Raw genomic sequence first — 13367 nt, forward strand, 5'->3', positions numbered from 1 at the left:
AAATGGCATTGTTCAAAAATGATTTCAATAATGAATGGATTTTCTGTGGATTACCTGGATTTTATACAAGTATTTTTTTAACTATTGAAAGGTTTCTGTGTGTGTGTGGTGGAGATGGTACATGAGGTTGAAATCAGGTCTTTCGGTTGTTGTGACAATCCACTCTTAGCTGGTGACCAATCAGGAGCAGCACACAACTCTGTAAGCTGCTTGTCTTTTGAGTTCAGTGAGGTGAAGACAAATAACCTTTTAGCATTATTAACGCTGATTCCTCATCATTGTACACATGTGTACACATGTACACACTTGCGGACATTATAATCCTTGTCTTGCTCAAATCCTCTATGTATTGTATTATGATGTGAGGGCTGAAGGAAAGCACTGAACCACTGACCTGCAGTTGATGTCCAACATCATCCATTTAACCTGAGTGTGCAGGATGAAAAATAACAAGAGAGCCTTAAAGCTAGTAAAAAAAAATGTTAAATTAGATTTATTTGATATTTAATGTTCACAGAAAACCACAGCAATATTTGTCCAATTAAAATATACTGTCTGTATACCAAGAAGCAGGTGTCAGCATAATTTTATATCAATGTACTGTACAGTCTGATAGTTTCAAGTTTAAAATCTGTAGCACTGCTGACAAATCACTATGTGTGATGTGAGTGCAAGGATTTTAGAGTTTACAGGAAGTGTTCGGAATCATGTATCATTGCACGGGGCAGTGTTACATAACTTTGGGGTTGGAATGAGGGTATGCAGCTTTAGTCTTCATATGCAATTAAGTATCTAAAAATCATGTTGTGCTACCAATTTTAACTGTGACTTATTTGTGGAATTCACTACTGTGTCTTGAAACAAGGCAGAAAATGGAAGATCATTAGACTAGTATCTCACTTGAATAAACAGTCGCTCCCGGAAATCACGAAGTCTCGATCAGAACTATTAACAAAAAATCCAAGAAATCCATGTGAATCCAGCGCGACTTGTAATTTTGACCAATCACCGCAACTTGAGCTTGACCTATCAATGTCGTTTCCCGCAAAATGTTGTCATACGTCAGCCTGCTCACTTCCTTGTTTACAAATCGCAGCAGACATGTGTGGTACTAATGTCTCACATTTGCCGATGAGGACCATGAAAAACAGTATCCAGATCTTCTTTACCACAGCAGGGGGTAAACTGTTTTGCAAACGTGCAGTTTTGTGGTCGAACATAAAGGAAATCGTCTACTGACAAGCAGTTTTCAAACGAGTCAAATCACATAGTTTTGTCACTTTTTTTTTAAAGCCGAAGCCTGTTGCATCCCGGTCCCACACAAAGAATCAAGATAAGCTGGTTTAAACATGCAGGGTTGAGGGTTAGGCATGCAAAATCCTGGAGGGACTGTTTAATGATTCAACTATGATTCTAAAGTTTAAAAAAATCACATATACCTTTGCAGTTGACACATATTCCCACAATTTCATCGCAAAAAAATGCCCATAAACATCGCAACTTTAATTACAATTTTGTTTTCGAAAAGCTGCCGCAAAAAAATTGGCATTTTAGCAATATATCTATAATAAAAATGTGTCAAATGACAACATGTATAAAATGTGACAATATGAAAGAGGCTTCTCTTGTAATGAATTATCACCTGAACATGCTGCTCCCCTCGGCTTTACAGAGCTTTAGAGCTAGTTTCATCTCATTGTTTAGCTGTCCGCCTCGCAACTTTACTGTTTTGGTTCACTCTCACAATTCTCATAACCTCATTTTCGACCACAGCAGGCAACTGGTTTTAGTGACATAGCTCTATAAATCCACTCTACACTGTATACTACATTTAGTGACTAAAGAGGGATATATCTCCCTCAGCAGTTGGTGGCGACAAAATAATAGATCTAAAAATAGTTAATACTGGACTTGGCCATGTGGCCAGAAACAAGTCCAACTGAACGCTAATGTTGCATTCATTTGTCATGCAAATTAATCATACCAACTTAAAAGGTTATGATTTGTTAATGTTGTGTTCACAGCTTCTGGTTTATTGCCCCCCAAGAGGCCAATGAAATCAGTTATTGCTGGTTTAATTGACTTAAGATTTTCCCAGTCTTGCCATGGATAGATGAAAGATCAAAATGTTTTCATGAATCATCATCAACATCCTCATCATCATTAAAATACCAACAGTTTGTACTGTTTATCTGGTATTTCCTCCTCTCTTTATATTCTGCCTTTCAGTTCTCCCCCGCCTCGTGGCACTTCTTGCTGTCTCTAGCTATTGTACTGTTTGCATCCATCCACCTGTCAAATTAACTCAAGGTGAAGTTTCAAAAAGTCACAACATAAACAATCTGAACTGTCAGTGTTGCAGCTACTTTGGAAAATACATCCAGGAGAAAGGCAGAACTTTTGCATGCTGCATGATTATTCAGCAAAAACCTTTTCATTATCTCCAACCCCAGACGGGAGTTCTACGAAGTTGCATTTCTTCTATGCAGCTTTTTTAGTTAGTCTGATAATCACTAAGGGCAGGATGCACAGTTTCTGTGGATATACAGTCTCAAAACTGATGAAGGAATATGAAAACTAATACCCCTTTCTTTCTGGATCTCTACATCTTGACTCCATGAGCACAAAGTTCCCTCCTTTCCTGTTTATTCAAAACTAAATGATGCTTCTTCCTGTGTTTAGGCCAGGAGGCATCTTTCTGGTCAGTCTGGGACAGCTACAGAGGGATCATCATCAGTGCCATCTTTGAGATACTCTTGTATAGTGGGGTGTGTCTGTCTCTGCAAGAAATCTAGCATTCAAGAATTTATTTTGTGTTTTTAGTTAAGACCAGGCTCATTATCAGATGTACTTAAACTGAGCACCAAGACAGGATTCTTTCTTGGTTGATTGTTTTAACATTTTCGGTGGAGAAAAACACACATTTTCCACAAATAATATTCCCCGAACAAAACAAGTTGAAGAGAGCCCCAGTTGTTCCACACCTCATATTTTAAAGTTTGGTGTGGAAGAACTTGACTGGCCTGCCCAGAGCCCTGACCTCAATCCCATCCAACACCTTTGGGATGAACTGGAACACCGGCTGCCAGCCAGGCCTCACTAATGCTCCTGTGGTTGAATGGGAGCAAATCCCTGCAACCAGGTTCCAAACTCTGGTGGAAATGCTTTACAGAAGCGTGGGGGCTATTGTAGCTGCATATTAAAAACTATAATTTTGGAATATCATGTTCAACAAACACATCTAGGTGTTATGTTCATTTTGGGCATGTAGTTTAATAAACAAGTCTCAATTCAAACTGGTTGTTTGCAGACTTAAGTGTTGTAGCAACAACTGAGCCCTGTGTGAGGCTGTTGCTTTAGTTTTAGAAATGTATTTGAGATTTGAGTCCAGAGGAAATCTGATAAAAAATACTGGAAAGGATTAAATGATTTGCTCAAAAAAAAGCCGCCCTATAGAACTGTACCCCTCTTTGAGGTTTTTTTGTGTGCATGATGTGCTAAGAGCTACAACACTCTCAAGCTCTGAGTAAATTCCATTTTATTTTACAGACAGAGAAAAAGAAGCTTATCTTTGTAACAAAAGAATGATGATTATTCCATGCTTTTTCCATGTTACTGTACTGTTTTATTTTGTGTTATAGGTTCTGTCCAATTGTAGGGAACATGTGAAATATGTATGTATACAATTATTGTGCTGCTAAGATTTGAATAAAAATTACATACTGTTCCCTCTGTTAATGACTGTCTTATACTATGGTTAGGTATTTAAAACAGGTCATTGGGGTCTCTCATGACTGAGACAAGAACATTTTATACACCCAGGGAAACAATAAGATGCCTCTCTTTTTGTTAGATGGCAACTTCCCAAATGAGACAGATGGAGGAGAAAAGAAAGAGTGGGGGGAAAGAGAAAGGAAAAAAACCCCAGGCTCTTTGGAATCAAAAGAAAAGGCATGGGGAGACACACATACAGAGATAAAGACAACAGAGAAAATAAAGAGTGAGTGTGTTGGGGGAAGGATGTAAAGTGAGAGAGAGATGAAGGATGGAGGAAATGCAGTGCTAGAGGGAAAACTGATAAAACATGCAGATGAAAGTCCCTGTCCCCATCAAAGACACCCATATTAACAGATATAAGCTCAGGATGACCTTCTCGCATGCACAACATATCAGATATTTGAGAAGAGAAACACTTTATTGTAGATTTTCTGCACTAGGCAGTCCAATTAAAAGTTTCTCTGACACATAATGTGAGGATTGACAGCACAAAGGTGTGAGAAACTGCTCTTCAGCACATTGACTGGTCCAGTGACAGTGTGTGTGTTTAATCATGAGAGTTAATTACATAAGGTCAGAGGAAGTGACGAGTTCAGGTTTGATCATGAATCCAAGTTTCCTTTGGTAAAGTATTTGATATCTAATTCTTCATTTATTGCTCATCCATGTTCAGATTTAATGTTCATTAAAGTGAAAAAAAATCTCAGTTTGAACAACTGGGCAAACTCTGCTGATAAAGATATCAACCAGAACAGCTACTTCACGGACCTGTTGGTGAGAATGTTTTGTCAACAATCCTGGGAGGTTTCTATCCTGACATTGACAGTCTGTGACTCCAATTTTGTTTCCATTTATTTGGCATCTGTTGACCGTGGTGTTTTGTAATGACTCCAGTTGTGTTGTCCAGTTTGTTTTTGTCTTATTGGTGCATTTTTATGTTTTAGTTCTGAGTTGTTTCCATTTCCTTTATCCATGTTTTACCAATTCCTCTGGATGAGAATTTTAATTATTTAGTAAGAATGATGGATATGCATCAGCTACAGTGGAAGTTCATGGGCATCCAAATTAACTGAACAACAAAATTAAATAAAAAATTAACAAAATTAAATGGAACAAAACTACTAAACTAAACTCTGTGCAGAGTGTACTTCATCTGTCTGACACCTAAGGGTTTTTTTTCCTCATATAGACTCCATCGCATGTGACATGAATTTACACCATGCATTAGCATGTGCTTTCCTTTATCCAGGCGCACACTGCATTTTAACAGCAGATGTAAATGTGAGCCAGGAGGTACAGAACTGACCATCTCCTGGCTGATCTGCAGGGACAAACCACATCACCTCAGCCTGCTGCCCCACTGCTCACTCCATCCAATCAAGTTAATGGCATTGATAGATTTCACTGACGTCATAAAGAAGACAAACTATCACAAGTTAGTAATTTATCATCCTCATGAGGACTATCGCCCTCGTCCTGGTACCTCTTCATCTTTAACTATCTCTGTCTCACCCTTGCCATCACACACTGCCTTGTCTGTCTTCAGCACTAGTTATGGATGAAGCCAGCTGTATATCTCACACACACACAGTCAGACAGTCACACAGTCGGTCATTTATGAGAGCGTCTGGTCCAACTAATAAAAGACCAGTGTTCAGCTCACAGAGAAAGTGAGGGAAAGAGGAGGACTATTCAGTGTGATTAGATTTTGCTCAGGCTGGAAGTGCTACCATGTGCTTTTTAGATTGTTTTCTACTGTGCAATGTGGTGTTGTGTCTTTTCAATAATGCATTTTTTCTAATATTTCGCTGTGGGCTGCCCAGTTTCCTGTGGTCTTTAAACTATAACAACAGATTAAGAGAGCTCTGGGAAGTACACTTGCATGAAAGCATGTCCAAATTGTTACGTTATAAATACTCTGAAACCACAAGCACACTTCTTAGTGTACAGAAAAAGGCAGCAGACTACAAGCATGCACAAAAAACTTGCCATATAGGATTGCACACACAGGTAGAAACACAAACACTGACATGAAAACACTGACACATAACATGGACTGAATACAAGCACACATCCTCACACATACTCTCCACCTTCTCTCACCTTTGCAGTGATGACAGAGTTCTTGTGGTAGAAGCAACACAGAGCTGCTGTCAGGGTCTTGAGGCTGCATCGCTCCGACATTCTTGTTAACTTTTCTTAACTGCCAGGACTAACTGGGCAACCTAATACTGCCCGCAGCCAGCTTATTTCAGCAGTAAATACCAAAGCGTAACTATTTCACCAGTTGACAAGTCCATTAGTGTTTCCCATTGGCCTCTTCCAAGAAAAAACTTACATCACAGAGTTACAAAAACTCAAATGGACTAAACAATTTGGAGCGTAGTCAGGTGTGATGAACTAGAATAAGTCAGAATCTGCAAGGGAGCTTGTCAACATCCCTGTCAGGATGATTACTGTATCTGTCATCTGTCTCTCCTCCACAGTCCCCTGCAGAGTGAAACCTCCACTGCTCATTCAGCTCTGGAGATCTGTTCTCACACTTTTTCCCCTTTTGCCCCACCCCAAGCTCCATATATGGGTTAGAGAAAGACCCATGTGATCGGGTGTGAGCCAATGATGTGTGGACTCACTGGGAGTGGCCCAAGGGCAAAGTCTCTCTCCTGCTCTGGCTGAAAACACATAGATGATGGATGGAAGAATATATACATAGGCACACAGGAAAAACATACTAAATGCAGATGCTTCTGTGGACCAGGGCTCACTGAATAGTTTGGAGAGTTTGAAAATGAAATTAATAAAATGCTACAGCCTTTACACTCACCAGATCTCAACCTAGTTCACACCTATGGGGAGATTTTAGACCAATGTGCCAGACAATGCTCTCCACCACTATCTCCATAACACCAAATTATGGAATTTGAATGAATATAAACGTCAATCTTCAAATCTATTTAGTAATATCTGTGGCTGTCTCTGATGCTATATGTCCGTTTGTTGTCTGGCTTTGTTTGTTTTTCTGCCCAGGTTTCTCTCGCAAATGAGATACTGATCTCAATATTGCCTGATTAAATAAAGGTGGTATATATAAATGAGGTAATATCTTGTGGATGAATGGTGTTCATCCCTCCAACAGAGGTCCAAAGACTTAGCGAAGAGCACTGATGCTGTTCATGGTAGCCTGACTTCATACTAAGACACTTCGTGTTGTTTTGTCCTTTAATTTGTCACCAGTCTGTAGTGCAAATTTGCAATAAACCACGGGGATCTAACACCTGTATAATGTCATATCTTCACTAAATCACTTTTGTTACCTCAAAATAAAGATAATTTGCATTTGTACAACGAAAAATCCAAAACCCAAAGATATTCAGTTTACAGTCACAGAAGACTGGCTGTTCAGCCATGGTTCTTTCACTGCTCTTGCAAACTAATTAGTTCTTCCTTTTATCACAAACAAACTAAAAACAGAAACTACATCACTAGAAACTACTGTGTTGGCAAGATTTGTTCAGAGGAAATAGCTACCAGACATTGACAATAACCATGTACAAACACTTAATGGTAAGTGGCTGTAGGTTTACTCACTGTTTTTTACTGAAAATAATCTATAATACTGCTGTATGAGTGTCTAGACAAGAGGAAAGAGTCAACTCTGTGTGTTTGTGTGTGTGTGTGTGTGTGTGTGTGTGTGTGTGTGTGTGTGTGTGTGTGTCCTGCAGAGTGACGCTGATAAATAGCTGGCCATTTGTGTTACTTAATGACTGCTAAGGAATTACACCCACACACTATTTAAGTGCCACAGCTTTCCCACCAATTCACGGACACAGACGCATTACAGACACATACACTCACATGGGTACCCAGTACACACAGACACAACAGCAGATATAAAGATATAAAGAACATACACAAAACACAGAACAGGACAGCAACGTGCATGACATACATTATAGGCACAATCATGTATACATATGAACAGCCAAATCCATCAACAAAGACACAAACACACATTGAGGGTGACACCCCAGCAGAAACCAGTTAAAAGGAATATTCTGCCGCAGGAAAGGGAGCCACTAATTACAGTGTGAACTCTCTGAGGATCCATGAAGGAAATACATGTAGAACATTCCCTGGGGCAGCACACAGCAACACACACTCTACTGCCAACCACAGCAGCCCCAAATCACCAGCTAGGCTAAATGTCCACCTTAAAATACACGCATCCGTCGCTCCAGGAATGCTCTGGAAAAACAACGGGGGACAGAAATCAGAGTGCTGAGGTTCTATGTTTTCTATTTCTATCTGTTTGTTCTTTCTGTCAAATGGACGGAGGAGAGCAGAGCTGTTTCAGCAACTTCAACAAGCTATGTGACAAAATGGGGGGATGAAAGATCAACATTTTTGTTAAGTAAAATTGTATTAAATTTGCAGTTTTGTTGTTGATATGTTGTTTGTTGTACAGTGGGGCTGAGATAACAGAAGAGTTTTAGCCCATTAAGTTGCAAGTATATAATGTGTACAAAGTTTCATGGTTTGTATTAAAGCAACATTATGTAGTAATTTTATCTTAAAATAACAGCTTCAAAATCATTTGAATGGTACACTATTTTGTAATAGGGAGAATGCCATCTGCCATTGCAAGATAGCAGGGCCCTGGGTGCCTGGTAGTGCGCAATGGATTCGCAGGCAGGAAACATATCGCAGACTGACGTAATGCTTTATGCCACCATGTCACATAGCAACAAGACTTTTCAGCAAGCTAGCTATGAGAAGAAGAAGCTAGCTTGGAATTGTCAGTATGGATTTCATGGCAAAGGCTATAAAAGAGAGTGAAGAAGACATTGTCAGAGGATGTGAGGAAGAAAAAAAACACAGAGAGTGACCAAGCAAGAAACTGGACAAGAGAAAAATCGGACTGGCTATTACTCGCTGACGTGAGCTAAATTAGATGAAATGGTTGCTACAGACAACAGATGCTGAGCTGGCCCTTTTGCTTGCTATGTCTGGTGTTGTTGCGTTTGCTTGATGTTTGCCTGTGTTAGCAAAGTAAATTAACCAGCGGTTTCACAGACAGAGGTTTAGCTACTAGCTATGAATCTGAAGTTGATGTCAGCAAACTTAATAGATAACACACTGACATTTGCAACATAACTAAGTGCTTTTATGTTGGTTGTTTAACTGTGTGGGCTAGCTTGCCACCCAAGTTTCAAGCAACATTATGTAACTCAAAACTTCAAAAACAGCTGGTGGAGAGAAGCACAGTTGTTGTCTTGGACCCAGGAGAACTGGCAACATAACCAGGCTAACTAGCCTCTATTGACATATCGTTATCTACTGGCAGAGGTGAAGAGACTGAAGAGGACATTGACAGAGGAAGTTAAGAACAGAAAAAGAGAGCAATCAAGTCAGAGACCGGACGTTGGTGAGAGCTTTGTGTTTAAAAGGCTGCAGACAGACACTGAGCTGGCATTCTTTCTGTTGGACTAGTAAGTAATATTAGCTGGTTTGAGATGTCTTGTGTCACACATGTTTGATGTTTGGCAGTGTTAGCAAAGTTGTAGAGTAGTAAAGTAGTTTTTGGTCGTAAGCATTGTAATCATAAATACATACAGTTGTCCTTATTTCAGACAGCAGTGAATTACAATCTGAAACTGTAGATGACCCCAATCACAAAAATGTGAAACAAATCTTACATGACATTGTTTTAGCTGTAAGCTGCAATAATTGATTTTCTTGGCTACTTTGGGGCAGTGGAAACATGTTGTGAACACAGCATTGACCTTTAAGCAGATATGACAAACTATGTTTTCTCTGAAAACAGCCGTGTGCTGTGACTGAAAACTACGCTATGAGTGCAGTGAGAGTGAACCAAAACATTAAAGTTGTGGGCTGGAAAAATAAAAGAGATACACAAAACTACAATTATGACACATTAACACTAAAGCTGTAATGTTGCTGGTGGTAGTGTTGTAGTAAGACCACTTTTTAATGGTCTTGGTCTCGTCTCGGTCTCGACCGCATTGTCTCGGTCTCGGACATTGAAGACTCTGGATTTTATTTCAAGACCAGTCAAAACCATAACTTTGTGAATATCAATAAATTGCTTTTGCATGGACTGATTTATTAACATCCTAACTTTAATTGGAAGTAAAACATATTGCTTCAAATGCAACCAATAACCCTAATTAACGACTCTCACCCCTCCCTGTGATTCTTACGTTGATTTCAGCTCTTAGTGTTTGTATGTGGGTGTTTTAATGGGAATGTGGATCTTTCAGATCACTTTGAGAAGTACCTATGATCTCATTCCACATTTTATTGCGTGCCATGCAATGCAGGGAACTGGTCTTGGTCTTGACTCGGTCTCGCCCTCCCTCGGTCTTGGTCTCGACTGCTCGTAGCCCCTAAAAGTCTTGGTCTTGTTTCGGTCTCGATAAACTCTAGTCTCGGTTTGGGCAGTCTTGACTACAACACTAGCTGGTGGCACTAGAGGAAAGGTCAGAAGATCACCGACGTCATTAGAGTTCATCCTGTGGTGACCATTGTACCGAATTCAATTGGAATCCGTTCAATAGTTGCTGAGATATTTCAGTGTGGACCAGTGCATTACCTCTTTTGTGCTGTAAATCGATGACACATTTTGCATCAAATCACGTTGTGACAAATAGAACAAATTAGAGCGTAACATCCCGCAGAACCTTGTTTGATTACAGTCTTCATGCTATGCTATCAAAATCAAGGAAACATCCCACATATAGGGGGCTTTAAATACATTATCTGATTTCCTGACACTGGCAGGGAGTTTGGTTGACAGGAATGACATTTTTTAGTTAATCAATAGTATAATATCAGCCACAGTGTCCGCATCAGCGTCCTTCTGTACCAGTTAGGCAGCTTTCATCATGCTCTGATGCCAGGGGATAAATGACTGCTGTTCACACCCTGGGTGAGTCTGGATGTGTGTGTATTTGTACTTGTGATGGGTCATCAATCAGTAATGGGACTGTGATCCTGGTGACAGTCATATTGATTTGTGCAACGTGACGCCTGCACTGTGTGAACCCTCACAGCGTCAATAAAAATGTGTGCAGTCAGTGGGTAAAACATTTCATGTGGCTCATAAGAGAAAGCAAATCCACATTTTGTTTTCAGCCTCTAAAGCAGATGATACACGGAGCAATTTTTAGGGCCCCGCCACCCGCACCACCGTTATTCGTTCAAAACATTGTCGGACTTGCCACCAGCAAGATTGCCCAGCAAGATTGCCCAGCAAAATTGCTCAAAAAGTTGCCCCGCGTATCATCAGCTTAAGTTAGATACAATGTAGTACCGGAGGTGAATGTGAGGTGGTGTTTTTTTAAATCACAGAAGTTTAGATTGAGATACTAAATCAGAAGGCACTAGAACTAGGACTTGGACTTGAAAAAACAAACATAAAACATATTGACACAATACACAATTGTTTAGGTTTTGATTAAGGTTTTGATCATTTTACCTACATTGTCGAAATGCAATCCGATTTTTTTTTTTTTTATTTATTTTTTTAAACAGCCTCAACCTGGGAATATACACTGATGTGTATTATGTGTACTGTGTACTATGGGAGGCAATTCTCTTTAAGACCAAAAATCATGATTTATTAAAAGACTGTATAAAACAGGGATGTAGTCTTGGTGACGTCATCCATTCATGTTTATATCTGCTGTAAAGTTTTAACATGGGGGCCTATGGGAACTGATTCACTAGCCTCAAGTGCCCATTCGAGGAACTGCAGTTATTGGCACTTCACATTGGCTTAATTTTTCAGTCCCAGAGGTAGAAGCTTGGTTTAACACAATAGATAACGACTCTCGATACGTGTGAATAACGTGGTTTACACTGTGAGTCCTAATCTATAGTTTTTGACCCAGATCTAAACACTCTGACTGAAGACTTCCCGAGAGATCATCATTGTTCATTTACTCTAGCGAGCTGTTGGGCTGCTGGTCAGCTGCCTGCTCTGCTTAAAGGCTGACAAACTAAATGATTGATTGGCTGCTCCCTTATTGACTGGCAGATTGACACCCGTGGGTTGGTAGTTAGAGCTGAACTGTTGGTGAGAGACTAGTATGATGATCCTGCTGTTTGGACTTCTAACTTGCTGACTGACTCCTGGTCCATCTACAGTTCAAGGGTCAGATTGTCTCATATGTAGTACCCTAATTTGACCACTAGAGTGTACCAGACTGCATCTTTCTTCCTTGCTTCAGATACTCCTCCAGCACTTTAGGACACACTGTATATCCTTTCATACAAATTAATTCATGTTTTAACTGAAGAAGTAAACATTTAAATTAATGTTTTGATCACTAAACTGTAAACATTTCTGTGTAAATACTGTATACTGTTAAGTCTCATTCACTTGAGAGGTATTGCAACCTGAGACCACACACACACAGACATATACACACACAGAGCATTATTGTTTCTTAAAGCTCTCTCAGGAGGGTAGAGAGACTTGATTTTTTCCAAGTCAAACACAGAGTGGGAATGAAAGAGAAAGAGCAAAAGAGGGAGAGTCTTTTAGAGAAGGCTGAGTCAAAGAAGTGTTGTGTTCATTCTGAACCAAAAAGATCATCAGGGAATAGACTATTCTGTCTGTCTGTCACAATCAATTTCTTATAAAAGCATATTGAGAATATGGTGAATTATACTGCATCTAGACATAAACTTGTAATGTGAAATAAACAAAACTCTTGCAGATACATTTCTATTCATACCTCATCACTCATAGTAAGACGAGATGAGGTTTTCAGGGCCTTTAACACTCACAATAAAGACCTTTTCCTTAAAGCTAGGTGTAGGCAATTTATTTCAGAAGCATTTTTGTTATATTTGTTGAAACTGTCTTGGCACCAATCAATAAATCAAAAGCGCTGACACAAAAAACAAAAAATACGTTCTCTGCACAGCCATTACAGGCCAGCCAATCATTTTATTGCAGCTGAATGATATAATTGTCTGGCCTACCTGTGCGCACTAAGCCCGTGCACTCATTGCGAATGAAAATGTGTTTTGGGGGAGTGGCTTTGGAAGGAGTCCTGAAGAGAGGGGGTGAGAAATGTAGCTGTCTCTAGCTAGTTTCTCCAACGTTGCCTACCCCAGCTTTAATTTAATGCAACAACCCCTTCTCTGTCACATTTCTCTGATTTATGGGAACTTCATACCAATCCTGGTTCCTAATTCCCCCAGCAGATCTGACTGTTTTTTTAATCTGGCCAAATTTCCAAACATTACACCAAGATCAGCTACATGAGCCCCACCGGACTGCCTGTTTGGTACATGTCATTATGAGTAGCTAGCTCTAACAGTGCATGCCTGCACCTTTAGAGCATATTAATGTACATGCATTCACCTGAGGAGTACATCTGTTCTCAACATCCTGATATGTGGTGACATATCAGTTTCTTTTACAGTATATACTACTACTTACATACGTGTGTGTATTTGGTATCTAAATGTAATATTAACTCAATATCATGTTTGATAAGTGCAAGACAGTGCAGAACAAGAAAGCTTTTATATTTAACCCACCCTCTGTCACCTCA

The 13367-nt window shown here is 39.7% G+C and overlaps 1 protein-coding gene across 3 annotated transcripts in view; it reads right to left on the minus strand.

Annotated features, from left to right (window-relative positions):
• bcar3 (BCAR3 adaptor protein, NSP family member) overlaps window positions 1–13367 on the minus strand; it is a 79157-nt gene that overhangs the window by 18655 nt on the left and 47135 nt on the right. Inside the window, exon 1 of one of the 3 annotated variants that reach the window (XM_038715153.1) lies at window positions 5881–6297. The exons of the other annotated variants lie outside the window; for them this stretch is intronic. Within the exon in view, the coding sequence (XP_038571081.1) occupies window positions 5881–5961 (81 nt within the window). The 5' untranslated portion in view covers window positions 5962–6297. Of the gene's footprint in view, window positions 1–5880; window positions 6298–13367 lie in introns of those variants that run through there. 3 annotated transcript variants of the gene reach the window in all.

This window comes from Micropterus salmoides, unplaced genomic scaffold, assembly GCF_014851395.1.
Source record: "Micropterus salmoides isolate LMB-PRFRI ecotype aquatic unplaced genomic scaffold, ASM1485139v1 Ms_hic_scaffold_13, whole genome shotgun sequence".
Taxonomy (NCBI): Eukaryota; Metazoa; Chordata; class Actinopteri; order Centrarchiformes; family Centrarchidae; genus Micropterus; species Micropterus salmoides.